This window comes from Bufo bufo, chromosome 1 (assembly GCF_905171765.1).
Source record: "Bufo bufo chromosome 1, aBufBuf1.1, whole genome shotgun sequence".
Lineage (NCBI taxonomy): Eukaryota > Metazoa > Chordata > Amphibia > Anura > Bufonidae > Bufo > Bufo bufo.
In genome coordinates, this window is record NC_053389.1 from 41,601,780 (window position 1) to 41,621,836 (window position 20,057).

Sequence of the window (20,057 nt, forward strand, 5' to 3'; positions counted from 1 at the left end):
TTTAAAAAGAGGACCTTTCACTAGAACAGAAAATCTAAACTAACTATACAGACATGGAGAGCGGCGCCCGGGGATATCACTGCACTTACTATTATCCCTGGGCGCCGCTCCGTTCTCCCGCTATGCCCTCCGGTATCTCCGGTCACTAAGTTATGGTAGGCGGAGTCTGCCCTTGTTCTGCTGTAGCGCTGGCCAATCGCAGCGCAGAGCTCACAGCCTGGGAGGTTATTTTCTCCCAGGCTGTGAGCTCTGCAATGCGATTGGCCAGTACTACAGCAGAACAAGGGCAGACTCCGCCTACCATAACTTAGTGACCGGAGATACCGGAGGGCATAGCGGGAGAACGGAGCGGCGCCCAGGGATAATAGTAAGTGCAGGGAGATCCCCGGGCGCCGCCTTTCACTAGATTTTCTATTCTAGTGAAAGGTCCTCTTTAACAGGTCTGAAGTCTGTTTGTGGGGCCTACATAGTGGAAAGCTCCATAAATGACCCCATTGTAGAAACTACACCCCTCAAGTTACTTAAAACCAATTTTACAAACTTTGTTAACCCTTTAGGCGTTCCACAAGAATTAAAGGAAAAATGGAGATCAAATTTTTAAATTTCACTTTTTTGGCAAATTTTCCATTTTAATCCAATTTTTTCTTTAACACATCGAGGGTTAACAGCCAAACAAAACTCAATATTTATTACCCAGATTCTGCGGTTTACAGAAACACCCCACATGTGGTCATAAACTGCTGTATGGGCACACGGCAGGGCGCAGAAGAAAAGGAACTCCACATGGTTTTTAGATGCCATGTCCCATTTGAAGCCCCCCTGATGCACCCTTACAGTAGAAACTCCCAAGAAGTGATCCCATTTTGGAAACTAGGGGATAAGGTGCCAGTTTTATTGGTACTATTTTTGGGTACATATGATTTTTTGATCATTCATTATAGCACTTTATGGGGCAAGGTGACCAAAAAAATTGGTTGTTTTAGCACAGTTTTTATTTATTTATTTTTACAGCAGTCACCTGAGGGGTTCGGTCAAGTAACATTGTTATAGAGCAGATTGTTACGGATGTGGCGATACCTAATATGTATACTTTTTCTTATTTATTTAAGTTTTACACAATAATAGCATTTTTGAAACAAAAAAAAATTATGTTTTAATGTGTCCATGTTCTAAGAGCTATAGTTTTTTTTTTTTTTTTGAGAGATTTTCTTATGTAGGGGCTCATTTTTTGCAGGATGAGGTGACTGTCTTATTGGTACCATTTTGTGGGACATACGCGTTTTTGATAACTTGATGTTGCACTTTTTGTGATGTAAGGTGACAAAAATGGCCTTTTTTTGCCATTATTTTATGGTGTTTATCGGACTGGGTCAATCATGTGATATATTTATAGAGCCGACCGTCACGGATGCGGCAATACCAAATATGTCTGGTTTATTTTTTCTATTTAAAAAAAAATAATTTTTTTATTCCTTTCATTTTTTTCTTTTTTTTTGCACTTTTCGTCCCCCATAAGGTCATACAAGACCTCTGGGGGACATTTACTTCACTTTTTTTTTTTTTTTTACTATTGATTACTCCTGTAACTGGGGCTGACATAACCCCAGTTACAGGAGAAATGCACCCCCCAGAGAGGCTGTACAGCGCAATACAGCCTCAGTGCAGGGCTGATCGAGGTCTCCGAAAGACCTCACACAGCTCCGGCACTCTCCGATCCCGGCAATCACATGACCGCCGGGCCGGAAAAGGAAGCGCATAGCTCGGTGAGCGCTGTGTATGCAGCGATCTAGAAAGCAGGGACACCTGGGCACTGTCCCTGCCTTCTCTCTGGGTTGCCCTCCTGTCACTGACAGCGGGCAACCCGATCAGCATGCAGCTGCGATCTCTGAATGGACGTTCAGGAACGTCCATTCAGAAATATAGAACCACCTCCCGGACGTTTTTAGTCTATGGGCGGACGGGAGGAGGTTAATAAAAGTTGTAAATCTGACAGGACGAGGGCGTAATCAAGCTTTGGTGCAGGACCCTATGACTGTGGAGGAGCACCATTCACCAGGTGATCAGTGAGGCTCACAGAGGGCACACCCCCAGCGATTAGAGACTTTGCCCCTATAGCCTGTGGGCAGGGGATAAACATTTTAGTGGGAAATAAAGGGGGTCTACTGTCCAGGACCGCTCTTCTAGGGGAGCAGCTGCCAAGTAACACTTCAAGGGGGTAACAAACCTTGAAATCCACGCGTAAGCGATGCGTTCCATCAGAAGATTTGATCTTCGTTGATGAACCATTCACCATAAAGTCCTAGAGGGAGGGAAACGGAAGAGGTTAGAAAGGACGAGACCCAACCCACACCACAAGGCCCTCATATCCCCTGCTAGTGAGGGGGGGGGGGGGGGACGACTCACCAGCTCCGGCCCAGACCTGGCTCGGAGGATCAGGGGCTGCTGCGGGGTTCTGCGGGGTTTACTCTGCTCCTCCGAGTCCTGGGGAAGCAAATCTGTGACATGAGAAGAAACAGATTTTTTTCCCCTAGAAATCACGTTGTTAATCTCTATGTGTGGGGGACAAACAAAGCAAATTAGCTGAAGACACTCGCTCGACCTCAAGAGGTTCTATCATAACTATCACAGCAGACAAGGCTGAACGGACCGAGCGGCTCCAGCGCCTCCTCCGCATGATAAAAGGCTGGAGGAAAGGGCTTTCCCTTTAAATAGATTGTGCAACTTCCTAATAAGACTCGGTAGCAGTCCCTCACCAGTGTTTAGATCTCTGCTTGCTGAGAATATTCTTATTCATAACTTGCCTGATCCTTCTCAGAGCCGAGGGTGCGTAGACCACCCACTGACACACTGTAACAAACTATCAGGGCAGCTGAGTGTAGGATAGTCTACATGGGGCACATAGCTTGTTACAATGTATCAGTGCAGGTAAAAGGCATGCTTTTTATTGGGGGTATCCCCATCTCGTAATGCGATTGCGTGCTGCAAGGAATGGAGGGGGGGGGGTTGACCCCTAGGACTTAGTAGAATGAAGGGGCCACAGCGCTAAGGTCCCTTCACCATTCTCCTCTGCAGGATCAGGGAACTGCAACCAAGCGCCATTAGGATTCTGGGGTGCTGCTGTGCCTACAAAAATATGAAGGGGGTCACAGCACTGCAGCCCCCTTCATTCTCAGGATCGGTGGGGGTCCCCGAGGTCAGACCTCCCCACTGATCATAATGACATCACTTTAGAAGAAAGACACACAGCGGATGATCAAGCCTGGAGAGGACTGTAGCAAAGCGTCAGCTGTGAGAAGTATTACGCTGGCATGTTACCATTCACTGACAGAGAGCAGAGATCTTGAAAACGGTGTGGAAATGAACCAAGAGAGTTGCCAGGAGGTGCTCAGTTCATTTTCGCCTCAGTTACTCAGGTACAGAACACCTCTAGCAGTAAAGACCGCGCGGATGTGCTCGCCCTTACCAGACTCCCGTCTCTGTTTGCGGCGGGGGGCGCTGGGGCTCGGATCGTAGTCTGAATCTTCAGAATCGGGGAAGAGGTCGTAGCAGGGGCGTTGTCTCACACAGCGGCGGCTAGATTTGCGCTGGGTCATCTGTCCGGTTTCCAATCGATCGGAGGGTTCGGTGTCTTCGTTTCGAAATGTATCGGGAAAAGATTCGTCTGATTCGGAGACGCTGTAGCGGGTGGGCGGGAGGTGCCTGATCACTTTCCGTCCTGCAAGGGGAGGGAGGGGGCGGCGGGGGAGTTAAAAAAAAATATATATAAAATTTTGGTATTTTAAAGCTATAATGACCCCTCTCACAATTTAAGTAAAGGACTGCAATTTCTGCTTGCTGTCACTGAATGGAAAAACAGTACTGCAATGTTATGGACGGCTGAGAGGCTGCTACAGTGTACCAGAAGAGGTGAATAGCTGTACATTTCCGCTCACCTTTGTGCGACTGTCTCTGCAGCCTGCGCGCTTCGATCACATCACATCTCTTGTTCCTATGGGGAGAGAGAGGGGAAACTGCTGAGAGGGAGAACGGCCGCCAAACCCCCGAAATTTCTCTATATAAAAGATCCCCGATACAATTCAAATGCCGTCACTGCGCGGTGTATGACGCCACCATTTATAAAACCTCTATTACGTTATTAAAGGGGTTGTTCAGGCACAAATACGGATGACCTATCAGATCAATCCGACCTCCGGCACTCTCGCCAATTAGCTATTGAAGGGGGGGGGGGGGGGGGGGTTGCAGCATTCATAGCGACCACTTTGGCCACATGCCCTTTCTGCAACTCAGTCCCAGCTGCAATACCTAGAACAGCCACTATACACCGCACGGCGCTGTGCTTGGTATACTATGAAGATGATGCAGCTGCCTGGGGAGTGTTAGGAGTCGGACCCCCACCAATTTGATATTGCTGACCTATCCTGGGGAGGCCGTCGATATTTAAGTGCCAGAGATGCCCTTTAATCCTGACGTCAAGCGGAACCCTCAGTAAACGGATGACACACTCACACACAACATTGCTTCTTGGTGTTGGGGCCTCCAAACTTGGTTTTGTCCAGGCAGTTGACGCAGGTCCCGCAGTCCTCCGTCACCAGACAACCTTTGCATTTTCCACACCTGGTCATGCGGAGCCGGGCCCTGGACGTGGGTCTTGGTCTACGCGGGGGTGGAGGCGGCGGCTGCCTCACTGGCCTCTGTTTCACCACGGTGACGGTCTCCGGCTCGGAGGCGGAGGAATGGTCTGGAAACCAGAGAGAGAGATGAGTACAGCTGCAGACGGGAGCCGCCGGTCCTTCTCAGGACCAAAATAACAAGTGCTCACCCTCAGGAGCGGCCGGGGGTTGGGAGGCCTCCCGCTCGCACAGCGGCAGGGCGCTCAGCCTGGGGATGTCCTCCGGGATCATGGCGCGGGGCTGGCCCAGGGCCACAGCAGGGTGTCTGCACACGTGTTTAATGCGGGGTCCTTGTACAGGAGAGTCCTGGCCCTGGTGAAGGAGGAAGAATTTTTTTTATAAAATAGTGAAATTCGGTTTGCAGCAACATCGGGGACTGGTCCCGATAACCAAAGATCACAAGGATCATTCATTACCTGAGCGGCGGCAGACTTGGTGCCATTTTCACCCTGAGAGGAATCTGCAGCCGCTGCCTAAAAATGGACAAGAACCAGAGAAGCAAGTTTATCACATCACTGACTGACTACTCTGGATGCTGCCTGCTCCTGAAATACTCTGTGCTGCTAGAAAATTCTTCTATGTAATCGCCTAGATCAGCACACTTCTACGCTGAAATACTCTGTGCTGCTGGAGTCTCATACTTCTCAGTCTGACATCAAAGTCAATGCACTCCTCTCCAGAAATACTCTGTGCTGCTGGAAAATTCCTCTATGTCACTGCTTAGATCAGCATACTTCTATGCTGAAATACTCTGTGCTGTGCCCACAGGATCAACACACTAACCTCCTGATACACTCTGCGCTGCCGGACAAGATTTTCCTCCTGCTCAATACGTGGCCTTTCACAAGATCAGCACACTCCTCCTCTTCTGAAATAATCTGTGCTGCTGGAAACCCAGCCTCTTTCGCTAGGTTTCCTCCCACAAGGTTCAACCCAGTCCTCCAGAAATACTCTGTGCTGCTCTTCCCCTCCCACGAGATCAGCACACTCCTCTTCTAAAATACTCTGTGTTGCTGGAGACCACGCTCCTTACAGTATGAGGCCTCTAACAAGATCAGCATGGTTCTCTCCTGAAATACTCTGTGCTGCTTTCCCCCACAGCTCCTTTCACTGTTTCACACCGCAGTGTCAGCAAACTATTTTCCTAAAATACTCTGCGCTGCTCGTTCCCACAAGATCAGCACACTCCTCCCCTGACATACTCTGTGCTGCCAAGAACCCAGCACCAACTATGTGACTTCCCACAAAATCACCAGATCCCTCTCCTGAAACTCTCTGTGCTGCACCTTCCACTGCAATTCCCTACCAGACGACGGTTGTAACCCTCACCAGGTCCACGGTCTTCTGCTTGTCTATCTTGAAGAGCTGTATTTTGGCCTTTTCCAGGAGGCTGATGACCTTCTTGTCAGTACCGGAGAGAGTAATTTCATTTGGCGGGAACGAGGTGCCCTCTTCCTGGGACAGTGACCCCACACAAGAGGTACCATGGGATTTCACAACCATTTTGCACACGGCTCGGGCAGCGCTTTGGGCGCACAGAGTCATGGCTCCGATCTCCAGGGGTTTGTTGGAAGAGTCAAGCAGCTCGTTCTGCTGCAGGTTGCCAGTCGGCTTCTCGGATCTCAAGCTTGAGAGCAGCTCTGCTGGCTCAGAACGCACTTCACTGCTCTTGAGGTTCGATGCCGTCACCTCCGAAGAGTTGCAAGGGACTTCCATGTTTCCAGAAAGAGTGTCCACAAACAGAGGTAAAGCCAAGTGGTTCGCCCTTCTTCCCGAAGGCTGCAAATCACCAGGTTTAGCCGTGGCGGAAACCAGCACTTCTGGTGAAGAGGCGACAACGGCGGAACAGTGATCTGTTAGATGCGTCTTGGCCTCCTTGTCATGGAGTGAAACAGACTGGTAAATCTTCAAGTGCGCTTCACTGGGCGTGAATTGAGGAGCACGGAGGAGAGGAGAACGTTTGGTAGACTCCAGTTTGGGAGGAACATTGGATGGAAGAGGGGAAGAAGGAGTAGAAGCTGGAGGGCTGGGTTTTAAGGGGTCATCCGGTGAGGTCGGAGACTGCAGACGAAAGACAGGCTGACTGGAACTTGGCGCCTCCTGGACCTCCAAAACGTTTGATGATCTCCAACAAAACGTCGGTGCCCGGAGGATGTTTTTGCGAACAGTTTCAGAAGGGGCGGACTGTGGAGCAGTGGAAGGAGGAGATGTAGCTGTCTGGGTGGAGTCCGTATGGGGAGATGTTGGAGGTAGCAAGTTGAGGTGGTCCTCGTCATTAAAAAGACTAAAACGAGGGTCAGAAGGAGGAAGAGCATCGGAGAGCACCTGTTTCTCCAACTCTGCCATGGTGAGGGTGGGCTTGGAAAGAACCTTCTTTGCCTGGTTCTCGGTGGCCTGTGACTCCGAATCGTCCATGAATCTACGAGGCATTTTGATGACGCGGGAAGGTCTTGCACTGACTGAAGGCTTGAGGAAGACTTCGCTGTCGATGCCTGAAGTCTCTGCTTTGGAAGACTGAGCTTGTGGTTTAGGCTCAGTCTTGCTCTCCACTTCCACCAACTTAACTATCAGCCTCCGGGCGGATGTGTGCTGCGACCTCCTTGAACTCCTCGACTTCGCTTTCATAATTTTTATCTTTATTTGCGGAAGTGGAATTTCTGACAAGGCAGGAGACACGTCTCGTAAACCGATTTGTTCCTTTACTGGTGCTGAACTCTGCGTCATCTCCATCTCCGGAGGTTCTGGAGGAGCTTCTGCAGTCTCCACCTGAGAATCGGAATCGCTACTTTTGTCAAAACATTTCTCCTCCAATTCAACCATCTCTTGATTGTTCGCTTCATCGTTTTCTTGGGGGACCGAACTTTGGGAACCATCTTGGCTGTCGTTCATGGTTTGATCAGTGGTTTCATCCTTTATGGGCATTGTTACTTCTACGGCTGGTTTACAGTCAGTCACTGGAAGATCGGGGTCAATCAGTAGTATCTTGTCTTTTTCATCCTCCTTGACGTCGTTTTCAAGTGTTGCTGTTTCTGCCACTTCTCCTTCTGGTTGACTCTCTTGCCTACATCCCCCTCTTAGCTTCCACTTGACTTTAGGAATGTATCGGTCCCTTAGTCCCCTTCGTTTCTTCTGCTCTTTGGCCACCACTACACAATCAGAGCTCTGCTCCTCAATCTCTCCTTCCCTGGAGCTACAACTTATCAGATTTTTTGGTTCATCCAAGCTGACGACAACAGGTTCGGAGGTCCCACTGAGATTCGTCTCGGTAGTTGTGTCCATGGAATCATCTCCTGAAGACACTGGCTTCCTCGTATCACCAGCATTGGTACTGACAGGGTCCGAAGAAAAATCTTTAAGAGGTTCATAGATACTACTCTCCTCAGCAGGTGCGTCTTGGAGGGAGTCCTTTTCATCCTGTTGAGTTTCCAAGGAGCTTGCTTTGCATCGACTAGTCCGAGAGCGGCGTCTAGGACCAGCCGGTCTTCTGTTCCTCTGCTGGCGTCTGTTACGGGCAGGAGGATCAGGGGCGCTATTCAGCTGTTTGGGGGGAGTGGCATGATCGGGAGGGGAAAGGCGGGGAGATAAAGCAGTGCTGTGATTGGTTGAGGATTTTGGCGTTTCCTTTGAAGAATACAGTAACGTAGAAGAATGCAAACTATACAAGGAAGGATCCAGTTGAGTCAGATGCACCCGGACAATCTTCTCAGGGGTGAAACTCTGTTTTATATTGGACAGTACCAGGCTCGTCGGCTGCTTAACCGGAGTGGCGGGGCACTCGCGCTTCAAGGGCGCAGCGGGGCTCTCTTGCTTAGCGCTAGGACTTCTTGGCGTGGAGCAAGACACTGCAGATGGGGGAGGAGAGCTTGGCGGGGCTTTAGATTTGTGACCTGTGAAAGGAGGGAAAAGTATAAAATCAAAAAGGGAAGAAAATCATAACAATATGCTGCATTAATAGAAGAATTAAAGGGCCAGTACCCCTTTATAAAAGTGCTGAAGCGTAATAAGGCTACTTTCACACTAGCGTTCGGGGCTCCGCTTGTGAGCTCCGTTTGAAGGCTCTCACAAGCGGCCCCGAACGGATCCGTCCAGCCCCAATGCATTCTGAGTGGATGCGGATCCGCTCAGAATGCATCAGTATGGCACCGTTTGGCCTCCGCTCAGCAGGCGGACACCTGAACGCAGCTTGCAGCGTTTTCGTGTCCGCCTGGCCGTGCGGAGGCAAACTGATCCGTCCAGACTTACAATGCAAGTCAATGGGGACGGATCCGTTTGACGTTGACACAATAAGGTGCAATTTCAAACGGATCCGTCCCCCATTGACTTTCAATGTAAAGTCAGGAGTCCCTATTAATATACCATCAGATCGGAGTTTTCTCCAATCCGCTGGTATATTTTAACTTGAAGCGTCCCCATCACCATGGGAACGCCTCTATGTTAGAATATACCATCGGATTTGAGTTACATCGTGAAACTCAGATCCGACAGTATATTCTAACACAGAGGCGTTCCCATGGTGATGGGGACGCTTCAAGTTAGAATATACTGATAACTGTGTACATGACTGCCCCTGCAGACCCCCCCCCCCTCCTCCTGTATTTAACTTATTGGTGACCAGTGCGGCCCCCCTCCCTCTATATTCATTGGTGGCCAGTGCGGCCCCCCCCCCCCCCCTCCCTCGTATTAATTGTAACCAGTGCGGCCCCCCTCCCTCTATATTCATTAGTGGCCAGTGCGGATTCCCAGTATTAAATATGACCAGTGCGGCCCCCCTCCCTCTATATTCATTGGTGGCCAGTGTGGATTCCCAGTATTGTGACCAGTGCGGCGTCTACTCTTCCCCCCGATCGGAGTCCCAGTTTAATCGCTGGGGCTCTGATCGGTTACCATGGCAGCCAAGACGCTATTGCAGTCTTGGCTGCCATGGTTACTTAGCAATAAATAGAAGCATTATACTTACCTGCGATGTCTGTGACCGGCCGGGAGCCCCTCCTACTGGTAAGTGACAGGTCTGTGCTATAGGCAATGCGCCGCACAGACCTTTCACTTACCAGTAGGAGGAGCTCCCGGCCGGTCACAGACATCGCAGATCGCAGGTAAGTATAATGCTTCTATTTATTGCTAAGTAACCATGGCAACCAAGACTGCAATAGCGTCTTGGCTGCCATGGTAACCGATCAGAGCCCCAGCTATTAAACTGGGACTCCGATCGGAACTCCCCGCTGCCACCAATGATGGGGGGGGGGGGGGGGGAGGCCGCACTGGTCACAATACTGGGAATCCGCACTGGCCACCAATGAATAGAGGGAAGGGGGCCGCACTGGTCATATTTAATACTGGGAATACGCACTGGCCACCAATGAATATAGAGGGAGGGGGGCCACACTGGTCACATTTAATACTGGGGAGGGAGGGGGGGCCCGCACTGGCCACCAATGAATATAGAGGGAGGGGGCCGCACTGGTCACATTTAATACTGGGGAGGGTGCTGCGGATCACAGCCCCCTGTAAGAGATCGGGTGCTGCCAGGCAGCAGTCATGTACACCGTGCTTTTAGTATATTCTAACTTGAAGCGTCCCCATCACCATGGGAACGCTTCTGTGTTTAGAATATACTGTCGGATCTGAGTTTTCCAAAGTGAAAAATCTGATCTGAAATAAACAGTTATGCAGACGGATCCGTTCTGAACGGATGAAAGTGTTTGCATTATAGCAGCGGATCCGTCTGTGCAGACTCCAGACGGATCCGCTCCTAACGCAGGTGTGAAAGTAGCCTAAGAAGAGTGGCTGATATCAGTCACACACAGATGGAAATGTCTCTGCACCAAGACACGTGACACGGTGATCAGGGGGGCAGGGAGGTCTCTACATCAGCAATGCCACTGAAGAACATTGCAGTCAGCGCGTCCCCCCGGGGTCTGATGGCTGATAACAGGGGGCAATAGACTGTATTCACCTGCCCTATAGTCCGACCCCCCAGCCTGGGATGGCTGATAACAGGGGGAAACATAATGGATTCCACAAATAAAAAGAACCATAAAATGTTGGGTCCCTTTAAATATCTCTTCACTACCATAAGATAAAGACAGGAGACTCCCTCTGGCCTGACCTTGGGGCCCATTAGAAGCAGAGAATGGTAGACTGCTGGAGGCACTGGATACAATGTATCGCTCCAGCTTCCAATCTGTGGTCACATGACTCACCAGGGACAGGAGGTCGGGAAGGGGGTCACAGGGGTGGGGGGGTTTATGCCTCATGCACACGACCGTGGGTCTGTGTCCGATCCACATTTCTACTGATGGGATGATGGGAGTGATAACATTGCGGGATGCACGCGGTCAGTATCTGTATTTCGTGGATCCGCGGCTTGTGGAGCGAGAAACGGGCACAGTCGTGTGCAGGAGGCCTGGCGGTGGGCCGGTCATATATCGCTATAAATTTTGCACAGGGGGGGGGGGGGGCCTTCACCTTTTTTCAATCTCAGAGCCAGGCGCCGAGGACTCCGGACGAGCTCATCATCACTGAACCCCTCAAATTCTTCCTGCAAAAGACAAAACGAGGCATTGGTTACGGCTGCGGCATTGTACACAGAGCCCCGCCCCCACCGCGGAAACTCCGCTGAATTGCTGCCATTACATCACCTAAAGGAGGCACCCACTGACCACGACTGACATTTACATTATAACTCTGTCTCCCGCCTAAAACATAAACTGTCAGTCTTCACTACAGTTCTGGTATTCTATTCAGAGAAACGGACGACTATGACGAGTCACCGGCACATCTGTCGGGGGGGGGGGGGGGGGGGGGCTCCTGAAGAGATATGCAGCGTCAGACATGGAGTATATCATCAGGTCTACAGCGCCACACCTGGGAGAGAGAGACTGCGCTGCAATACCAGGCACGGCCATGCGCAAGAGAGAGGCGCTGCTTCTGGAAACCAAAGCAGATCCCCGTTTATAATCCCGGAAAGACCCTCCTCGTGTAAGAAAAACGTCTGCGACTTTCTAACAAACCTTGCGTTTTAGCTCCAAACTATCTGCAGGATCTCTGCTTGCAGTCACTGAATGGGAACATTCCCTTGATGACTTTAGCATTTCTACAGATCCAGTACTTCCCACAGCTGAGGTTGTGGTGACCCTGTATCCAATCTCTCCCTGACCGTTTGTAACAATGTATCAGTGCAGGTAAAACACATCAGGCTGGAATCCACACGGAATGCAACTGTAGCAAACCCTCAGCAGTGCAGAGCATTAGGTCCTCTGAATATAAACATGCACAGGTCACTCACTTTTTCCCAGAAAAAAAAAAAAACAACTCCTAGGCTAGTATCACATTTGCCGCACAGACGGAGGACCCCGGATGGAATATATATATATATATATATCAGTTAGTTATAGTATACGATCTACAGATGGCCGTCCCTTCAACCATTCAGTGCAGCGCAGGTTTAACCCTTAACGAGCTCCCACCACTGTGGACGAGAGTGACCGTGATAACATGATCGGGGACTTGGGGGGGACCCATTTGTCGTCAGCCCCGGGAACCCAAAACAGGCCTCTCTTCATACTTAAAGGGATTGGCCGAGCATGGAGTGGCGGTCAAACATGCGCACTACCACTCCCATCATCTCTACAGGACTGGTGAAAATGGCCGAGTGCAGCAGACACATCTCAGTCAGTCCCATAAAGATGAATGGAGCGCCCACATTCAGCCGCCACTGCGTTCAGAAAGGGTATACAGGACCCCCATGCTTGTGATTGGTGGGGAACCCCCACCGATTGGACTACTATCCCCTATCCTGTGGCTAGGGGAACTCTTAGAACAACCCCTTTAAGTTGGCCTTCCTCTTGAGATGGCCGTCGGCTACTGTACCTTCTACATCCCAATACACATGCATGCTGAAACCAGCTGAGCAATGGGGAGAGAGGAATAAACTGCTGCCGATGCAGGACACTGGTCTGACGTTCCACCGCTCACTGGTCGGCCTCCTGTGCAATCGCATTTTGTGCAAAATTTTAATGCAATATTACACAAATTGTTGCACTTTTATTTACTTCCCTGCCCCATCCAGTGGTCTTCTGGTTCCGGTCAGTCTACTTCCACATGGAAGGAATGAGGTGAGCAGCTGCAGGCACTGACGTGGCCCTCAGTGGCACGTCACCTCTGAGGCCAGTCATTGGCTGCAAACCACCCACGTGACCCAATCCGTGCTGAAGGCGAGAGACGGGGACTGGAAAAGCAGTGAAGAGACCTCGGGAGCAGGCCTGTCCTCAGGATAGGTCATCAATATCAGATCAGTGGGGGTCCGACTCCTAGGATGCCCACCGATCAGCTGTACGGAGAGGCTGCGGCGCCCTGTGATGTCACACGGCCTAGGATCAGGAGGTGGGCAATCTGCGGCACTCCAGCTGTTGTGAAACTACAACTCCCAGCATGACCCATTTATTTCTATGAGAGTTCCGAGATGAGCAGAGCAAGTATCCATGCTGAGAGTTGTAGTTTTGCAACAGCTGAAGCGCTGCAAGTTGCCCAACCCTGGCCTAGGTGCAGCTTAGTGAATAGGGCTGAGCTGCAATACCATGCACAGCCACTAACCATTAGACGGCGGTGTACTTGGTAATCTCACCAGAGTGCTACGGCCTCCTCAAACAGCTGATCGGAGCGGGGCCAGGAATCAGACCCCCCCCCCCCCCCCCCGACCTGTCCTGAGGATAGGTCATCAATATGCAAATCCTAGAGAATCCCTTTAAGCCATAGCTCTTTCCCGCCAAGTCCCCCCCATGGAGTTAGGCGCAGTGGATTATTGGAGGCTCCTGCATTATAAAGATGTCTAACGAGATGTCACATTTTGTACCGAAAACGTGCCCGATTCTGGAGCAGCCACAGGAGGACGTGGGCCTGAGGGGAGCTGATGGGGGATAAAACTAGACAAAAATGTAATTAAAAAAGCTGCAAAAATAAAAAAATTATTACAGAACGCAATTTTTGTCCACATTAAAAAAAGAGCAAGAAAAAAATTACACTAATAAAAAGGTATCTGCATAAAATGTGGGGGATTTGACGAAAATTTATAGAAAAAATGATTTATGTGCGCCCCAAAAGATAGGCAAAAAAACTTCTCCCACATAAAACAAGGAACATAGAGCCGTGTCAATGGGGAGGGACAAAGCTGCAGTACCCAAAATGGACAGAGGGGCGCGCAGCGCTCGCCTTCTGCTGATTGGCGGGGTACTACTCCATCTGCTAGCCATGGCTTATCCTAAGGATTATTTCTATATATTTTTATCCTGGAAAACCCCTTTAAGCCCCAAACAACTCGAGCTCTGTTCATCCTGAGACACCTGGTTCATAAACATAATGCCAGAACTACAGTATAGACTGACACAGTATGAATGAAACAAGGTGGGGGACATCCAGGACCTGGAGATAATACGAGAAGATGTCATCTGATATTTCCAGGTTCTCTGCCGCTAATGACGGCGACTACAGAAAACTTCTGTTACCACAGCGACGTCATCTAATATACAGCACGACACCGGGGCCACAAGCCTAAAAAAAACTCCCTAATACTGCAATCCACCGCAACATAAACCGCGAGCCACACAACAGCAAAAAGGCTCAAAAGACTCAGAGTCACATCATCATCTAGAGAGGAGAAGAGCGACCACAGACACAGCAGAACCCAGACCGGACATCAGTCTACATATACTCATCCCGACTTACTCCAGAGCTGCACTCACTGTTCTGCTGGTGCAGTCACTGTGTACATGCATTACTTATCCTGTACTGATCCTGAGTTACATCCTGTATTATACTCCAGAGCTGCACTCACTATTCTGCTGGTGCAGTCACTGTGTACATACATTACATTACTTATCCTGTACAGATCCTGAGTTACATCCTGTATTATACTCCAGAGCTGCACTCACTGTTCTGCTGGTGCAGTCACTGTGTACATACATTACATTACTTATCCTGTACTGATCCTGAGTTACATCCTGTATTATACTCCAGAGCTGCACTCACTATTCTGCTGGTGCAGTCACTGTGTACATACATTACATTACTTATCCTGTACTGATCCTGAGTTACATCCTGTATTATACTCCAGAGCTGCACTCACTATTCTGCTGGGGCAGTCACTGTGTACATACATTATATTACTTATCCTGTACTGATCCTGAGTTACATCCTGTATTATACTCCAGAGCTGCACTCACTATTCTGCTGGTGCAGTCACTGTGAACAGACATTACATTACTTATCCTGTACTGATCCTGAGTTACATCCTGTATTATACTCCAGAGCTGCACTCACTATTCTGCTGGTGCAGTCACTGTGTACATACATTACATTACTTATCCTGTACTGATCCTGAGTTACATCCTGTATTATACTCCATAGCTGCACTCACTATTCTGCTGGTGAAGTCACTGTGTACATACATTACATTACTTATCCTGTACTGATCCTGAGTTACATCCTGTATTATACTCCAGAGCTGCACTCACTATTCTGCTGGTGAAGTCACTGTGTACATACATTACTTATCCTGAGTTACATCCTGTATTATACTCCAGAGCTGCACTCACTATTCTGCTGGTGAAGTCACTGTGTACATACATTACATTACTTATCCTGTACTGATCCTGAGTTACATCCTGTATTATACTCCAGAGCTGCACTCACTATTCTGCTGGTGAAGTCACTGTGTACATACATTACTTATCCTGAGTTACATCCTGTATTATACTCCAGAGCTGCACTCACTATTCTGCTGGCGGAGTTACTGAAAACAAGCTTGTTGCCTGCAGAATAGTGAATGCAGCTCTGGATGTAGCCCAGGATTAGTAATGTATGTACACAGTGGTATTGGTATGGATTGCACTGATCAGACCTAGTTATATCTATAATTACAAATCACTGACACTAGCATTATATTCGTCAGAAGGCATAAATCCCAATAACACAGACTAAATTGTTCCCTGTGGGAAGGTCAGAGGTGACGATCTCATCATCGTTCTGCAGATTACACTTCTTCTGCCTCTGCCTTTTCCAGAACGAACAACTGTGATTTGTACCTGAACTACAAGTACTACAACCCTCACCCGGTCAGAGGAAGACCTGCTGTCTCCTCCTGTAATAACCAGCAACCAATATCACAACCCCGGTCAGAATCATAATGTCTATGGACATCGTCACAGAGGGAATTGCAAGCTCTTGGGCAAAGTTATGCAACGTGAGGGATGATTTAAAGGGACAGCCACGCAGTACAATCCAGGGGGGGGGGGGGGCGCTCTGGGATATAAAGGAGTGATTATATGGGGGGTATAAAGGAGTGATCATATGGGGGGCTGGGATATAAAGGAGTGATCATATGGGGGGGGCTGCGATATAAAGGAGTGATCATATGGGGGGGTATAAAGGAGTGATCATATGGGGGGGCTGTGATATAAAGGAGTGATCATATGGGGGGGTATAAAGGAGTGATCATATGGGGGGGTATAAAGGAGTGATCATATGGGGGGGGCTGCGATATAAAGGAGTGATCATATGGGGGGGCTGCGATATAAAGGAGTGATCATATGGGGGGGGGGGGGTCACTGCATCCCCTGTCACTCATACCATTGATGACCATCACAGATGTGGCTGATAACAGGGAGCAATAGCCTGCCAGCAGCAGTGACTGAGGGGTGGTGTCCCTTTAAATAACCCATATGATGCCCATCGGGCCCCATCCCTGGCTCTGCAGGGGCCCCTGTCAGGAGCGGACTGCCCGATAGAACGCTGGTGACACCAGATACAATGTATCATCGCTGCCGCCTCCACTCTGCGGTCACATGACCCAGCTCCGGGGCTTTGCCTGTGACAGCCGAGTGGCCCCTGGCAGCTCTGTAGCCCGGCTCTAGCCCTCCGCCCACCTCGGCGCTGTCACTCTCCCGGCCACAGGCCCCCGCCAGGCGCTTCATGTTCAGGTGGAGTTCGAGGATCCGGAGATGAACGGGGTCTACGGTCTCCGCTGCTCTCCCAGCGATGTAAAACGGGACCCGAACCCTGTCCGCCCGGTTCCCGCTTCTCCCCACCCACGGCCGGCCCGGAAAGCGGCCCCGAACCGAGCCCGAGGCTCCGGGACCAGCCGAGGCCGCAGCCGCCATCTTGATCCGCACTGGGAACTACAATAATACAGCGGAGCGCGCCGGCGCCAAAGTCTCTGCCGCCTCTAGGCTCGGGGAACCCTGGGACATGTAGTCCTTACGAATAGGAATTGAGTAGAGCTCAGTGGGATGGAAGACTGCTGTTCCCGGCAAGCACCGCGCGCGACGTCTCGGCGTACGGCACTGAAGAAGCGCAGGGGGAGGCGGGAAATGTAGTCATGGCCGAACGGCTCGGTTTATAAGAAGAAAGAAGCCTCTGGCCGCAATAGGCGCTCTCCGCCGAGACTCTGCAGTGAGCGGAGGCAACGAAGGGCGGCATACGGCGAAGTAAAAGGGAGCTTCTAAAGAAGCCTTCTCCGTAATGGCCGAACTGCTGCATGTACAGGTGAAACGCGAGGCATGCCGGGCATTGTAGTTTTTACTGTTACATTAATCATTGTGGTCTATGGCGGGGTGGACTACAAGAGCCAGACGCAGAAGAAATGGGAGCCGCTGTGCATTATGGGGATTGAGTCTAATATAGTTTCGACTTCCGTTTACATGAATGGAAAATGTGGCCCGCTGGAACTACAGCTCCCGGCAGGCTGTGCGGCTCCGTGTCTTCCGTTACTTGTGACATGCGGTTATTAGCGCTGAAATTTCCCGCTAAACGAAGTGTGAACCCAGCCATAGACCTGGAAAATGTCACAAATTATAGACTGTTTATGTAATTATTGCAGGGCCCTTTATAATGGCAGTCCGTGCTATTGTGTAGAGAGCATATAGCCAATAAAGTTATTCAGATATTTTGTGTCCTTGGTTCATTCTCATGATTCTAGTCATGGAGTCACAGAAATGCAAAAGACTCAGTGGCTGTAGTGTTCATGTCATACGTCCGCTGTAAAAATAAAGTTTCCTGGCGGAGCTTGATCGCGCTGCAGAATGGCCGCATGTGTTTGAGCTCCTGAAAAGATCTGGCCAACTATAATGGCACTTTCACACTAGTATTTTTCTTTTCCGGCGCTGAGTTCCGTCCTAGGGGCTCAATACCGGAAAAGAACTGATCAGTTTTATCCCCATGCATTCTGAATGGAGAGCAATCCGTTCAGGATGCATCAGGATGTCTTCAGTTCAGTCTTTTTGACTGATCAGGACGGAGATAATACCGCAGCATGCTACGGTTTTATCTCTGGCCAAAAAAACTGAAGACTTGCCTGATAGGAATGTATTAGTGCCGCATTCAGAATGCCGGATCCGTTTTCCCGGATGACACCAGAAAGACGGATCCGGCATTTTAATGCATTTTTCTGACTGATCAGGCATTTTTAAGACTGATCAGGATCCTGATCAGTCTTACAAATGCCATCGGTTGGCATACGTTTTGCCGGCGATGGAACTGCTTGCCGGATCACTCTGTCGCAAGTGTGAAAGTAGCCTAACCCTTATTTCAGCTCTCCCTCCTGCTAAAAATGGGGAAAAGCAACAGTAAAAAGTCCAGAGATAATGGGGACTACACCCCAGTTCGGACTAGGCAGCCAGACCTAGAGAAATTCCTCAAAAAGAAGATCGCGTTGCCGCCTGAAGACGCTGCCAAGATGGCGCCGGAGAGAACACACCACACAGAAGCAGATGACCTCTCCGAGACAGGTAGCGTGTCCGGCGCCTCGGAGGGCAGATTCACCCATAAAGACCCTCCGGTGTCTAAAGCGATTCTCAGGGATGTTCTCGAGTCCGCGCTCTCACCCCTGAAAAGGGACCTGTCCGAGATATAAGACGACCTACGGCATTTGGGGCACAGAGTTGTGGCACTTGAAAGCACTCAGGAAGCCATCCTCCAATTTGGCGAGGAGACGAAGACGGTGCTCCAGACTCACAAAGACCTGAAAATCGCAGGCGGAATATACGGCTGCGGGGCCTACCTGAGTCAGTGGCTCCAGAAGCATTACCAGCTGCCGCAAGAGAGATCTTTAGTCCTCTGTTGGGGCCAGATAGAGCCGCCTCAATTGTGGCTGAAAGAATCCCCAGAGCCCTCCGCCCGAAACCCAAGCATAATGAGCCGCCGAGAGATGTCATCTGAGGCCTACTCAGCTTTGTGGACACTGCGGCCCTTCTAAAAAGTAGCAGGGAGGCCTCCCCAACTCAAGTAGGGTAGTTTCAATACCAAATTTTTAATTATTTTTCGATACCATAAAAAAAAAAAGCAGCGTGCATTCCGTATTTTATGGAACGTCCGTCCCATAATAGAACAGTCCTATCCTATTTTTTTTTGGGGGGGGGGGGGACAAGGTGACTAACAAAAAAAAATGGCGAATTGCACGGTTTTTATAAAAAAAAATTATTTAACAGTGTTCACCGCATAAGAGAGATTTTTTAAATTTTTTGGACGTGGCGATATGTGATATTTTATTTATTTATTGTTTATATATTTTATATGTAAAATTGGGAAAGAGGGTGATTTATACTATTTTGGTGTATTTTTTTAACTTTTTTTTTTTTACAGTTTATTTAATAACTATTTCCCCCCCCCTTAGGGGCTAGAATCTGGGATCTTTTAATCCCTTGTCCTATTCACCCTAGTAGATCTCTATTAGGGTGAATAGGATCTCGCACTCTCCCTGCTGCCCTGTGCATAGTACACACAGCAGCAGGGAGCTGACCATGGCAGCCAGGGCTTCAGGAGCGTCCTGGCTGCCATGGTAACAGATCGGAGCCCCGCGATTACACTGCTGGGGCTCCGATCACCACTGCCACCAGTGAGGGGACTCTGTGGCCACTGCCACCAACAATTTTAATACTGGGGAGGGGGAGCACTGCGGCACCAATGATAATTAACGTTTGATATACAAATACAGCCGGCGGCAGAAACACATTGCCGGCACCTGACCTTTGACAGGGTGCTGCGATCAGCGGCAGTTAACCCCTCGGGTACGGCACCTGAGGGGTTAATTGCCACGGATCGCAGCACCCTGTCAGAGGCAGGGTGTCGGCAATGTGTTTCTGCCGCTTGTATTTGTAATGTATTAAACGTTAGTTATCATTGGTGGCGCAGTGGCCACAGCCCCTCCCCTCCTCCGCCCCTCTGCGCTCTCATTGGCAGCAGCAGCAGCACAGGGGGAGGGAGAGACTGCTTCCTTCTCCCCGTGCTGCTGAGGGGACATGGCCGCGCTGAGAGCAGCACGCTCCATGTTCTCTGATACTGGGCTGTGCAGTACCACAGCCTAGTATCGATAAAAGGCAAATCCCGTTATCGAGCCCT

The 20,057-nt window shown here is 49.9% G+C and overlaps 1 protein-coding gene across 2 annotated transcripts in view; it reads right to left on the bottom strand.

Annotated features, from left to right (window-relative positions):
• Nucleotides 1-17,471, bottom strand: part of KMT2B (lysine methyltransferase 2B) — a 47,351-nt gene extending 29,880 nt beyond the window's left edge. For both annotated transcript variants that reach the window (XM_040422333.1, XM_040422331.1), the window contains exons 1-10: nt 16,589-17,471; nt 11,136-11,208; nt 6,000-8,557; nt 5,087-5,143; nt 4,820-4,982; nt 4,507-4,738; nt 3,933-3,988; nt 3,464-3,715; nt 2,404-2,549; nt 2,225-2,299 (exon numbers count right to left, since the gene is read on the bottom strand). In XM_040422333.1, the coding sequence (XP_040278267.1) occupies nt 2,225-2,299; nt 2,404-2,549; nt 3,464-3,715; nt 3,933-3,988; nt 4,507-4,738; nt 4,820-4,982; nt 5,087-5,143; nt 6,000-8,557; nt 11,136-11,208; nt 16,589-16,822 (3,846 nt within the window). In that variant the 5' untranslated portion in view covers nt 16,823-17,471. The remainder of the gene's footprint in view (nt 1-2,224; nt 2,300-2,403; nt 2,550-3,463; nt 3,716-3,932; nt 3,989-4,506; nt 4,739-4,819; nt 4,983-5,086; nt 5,144-5,999; nt 8,558-11,135; nt 11,209-16,588) is intronic.
• Between the last annotated feature and the right edge of the window lie 2,586 nt (nt 17,472-20,057).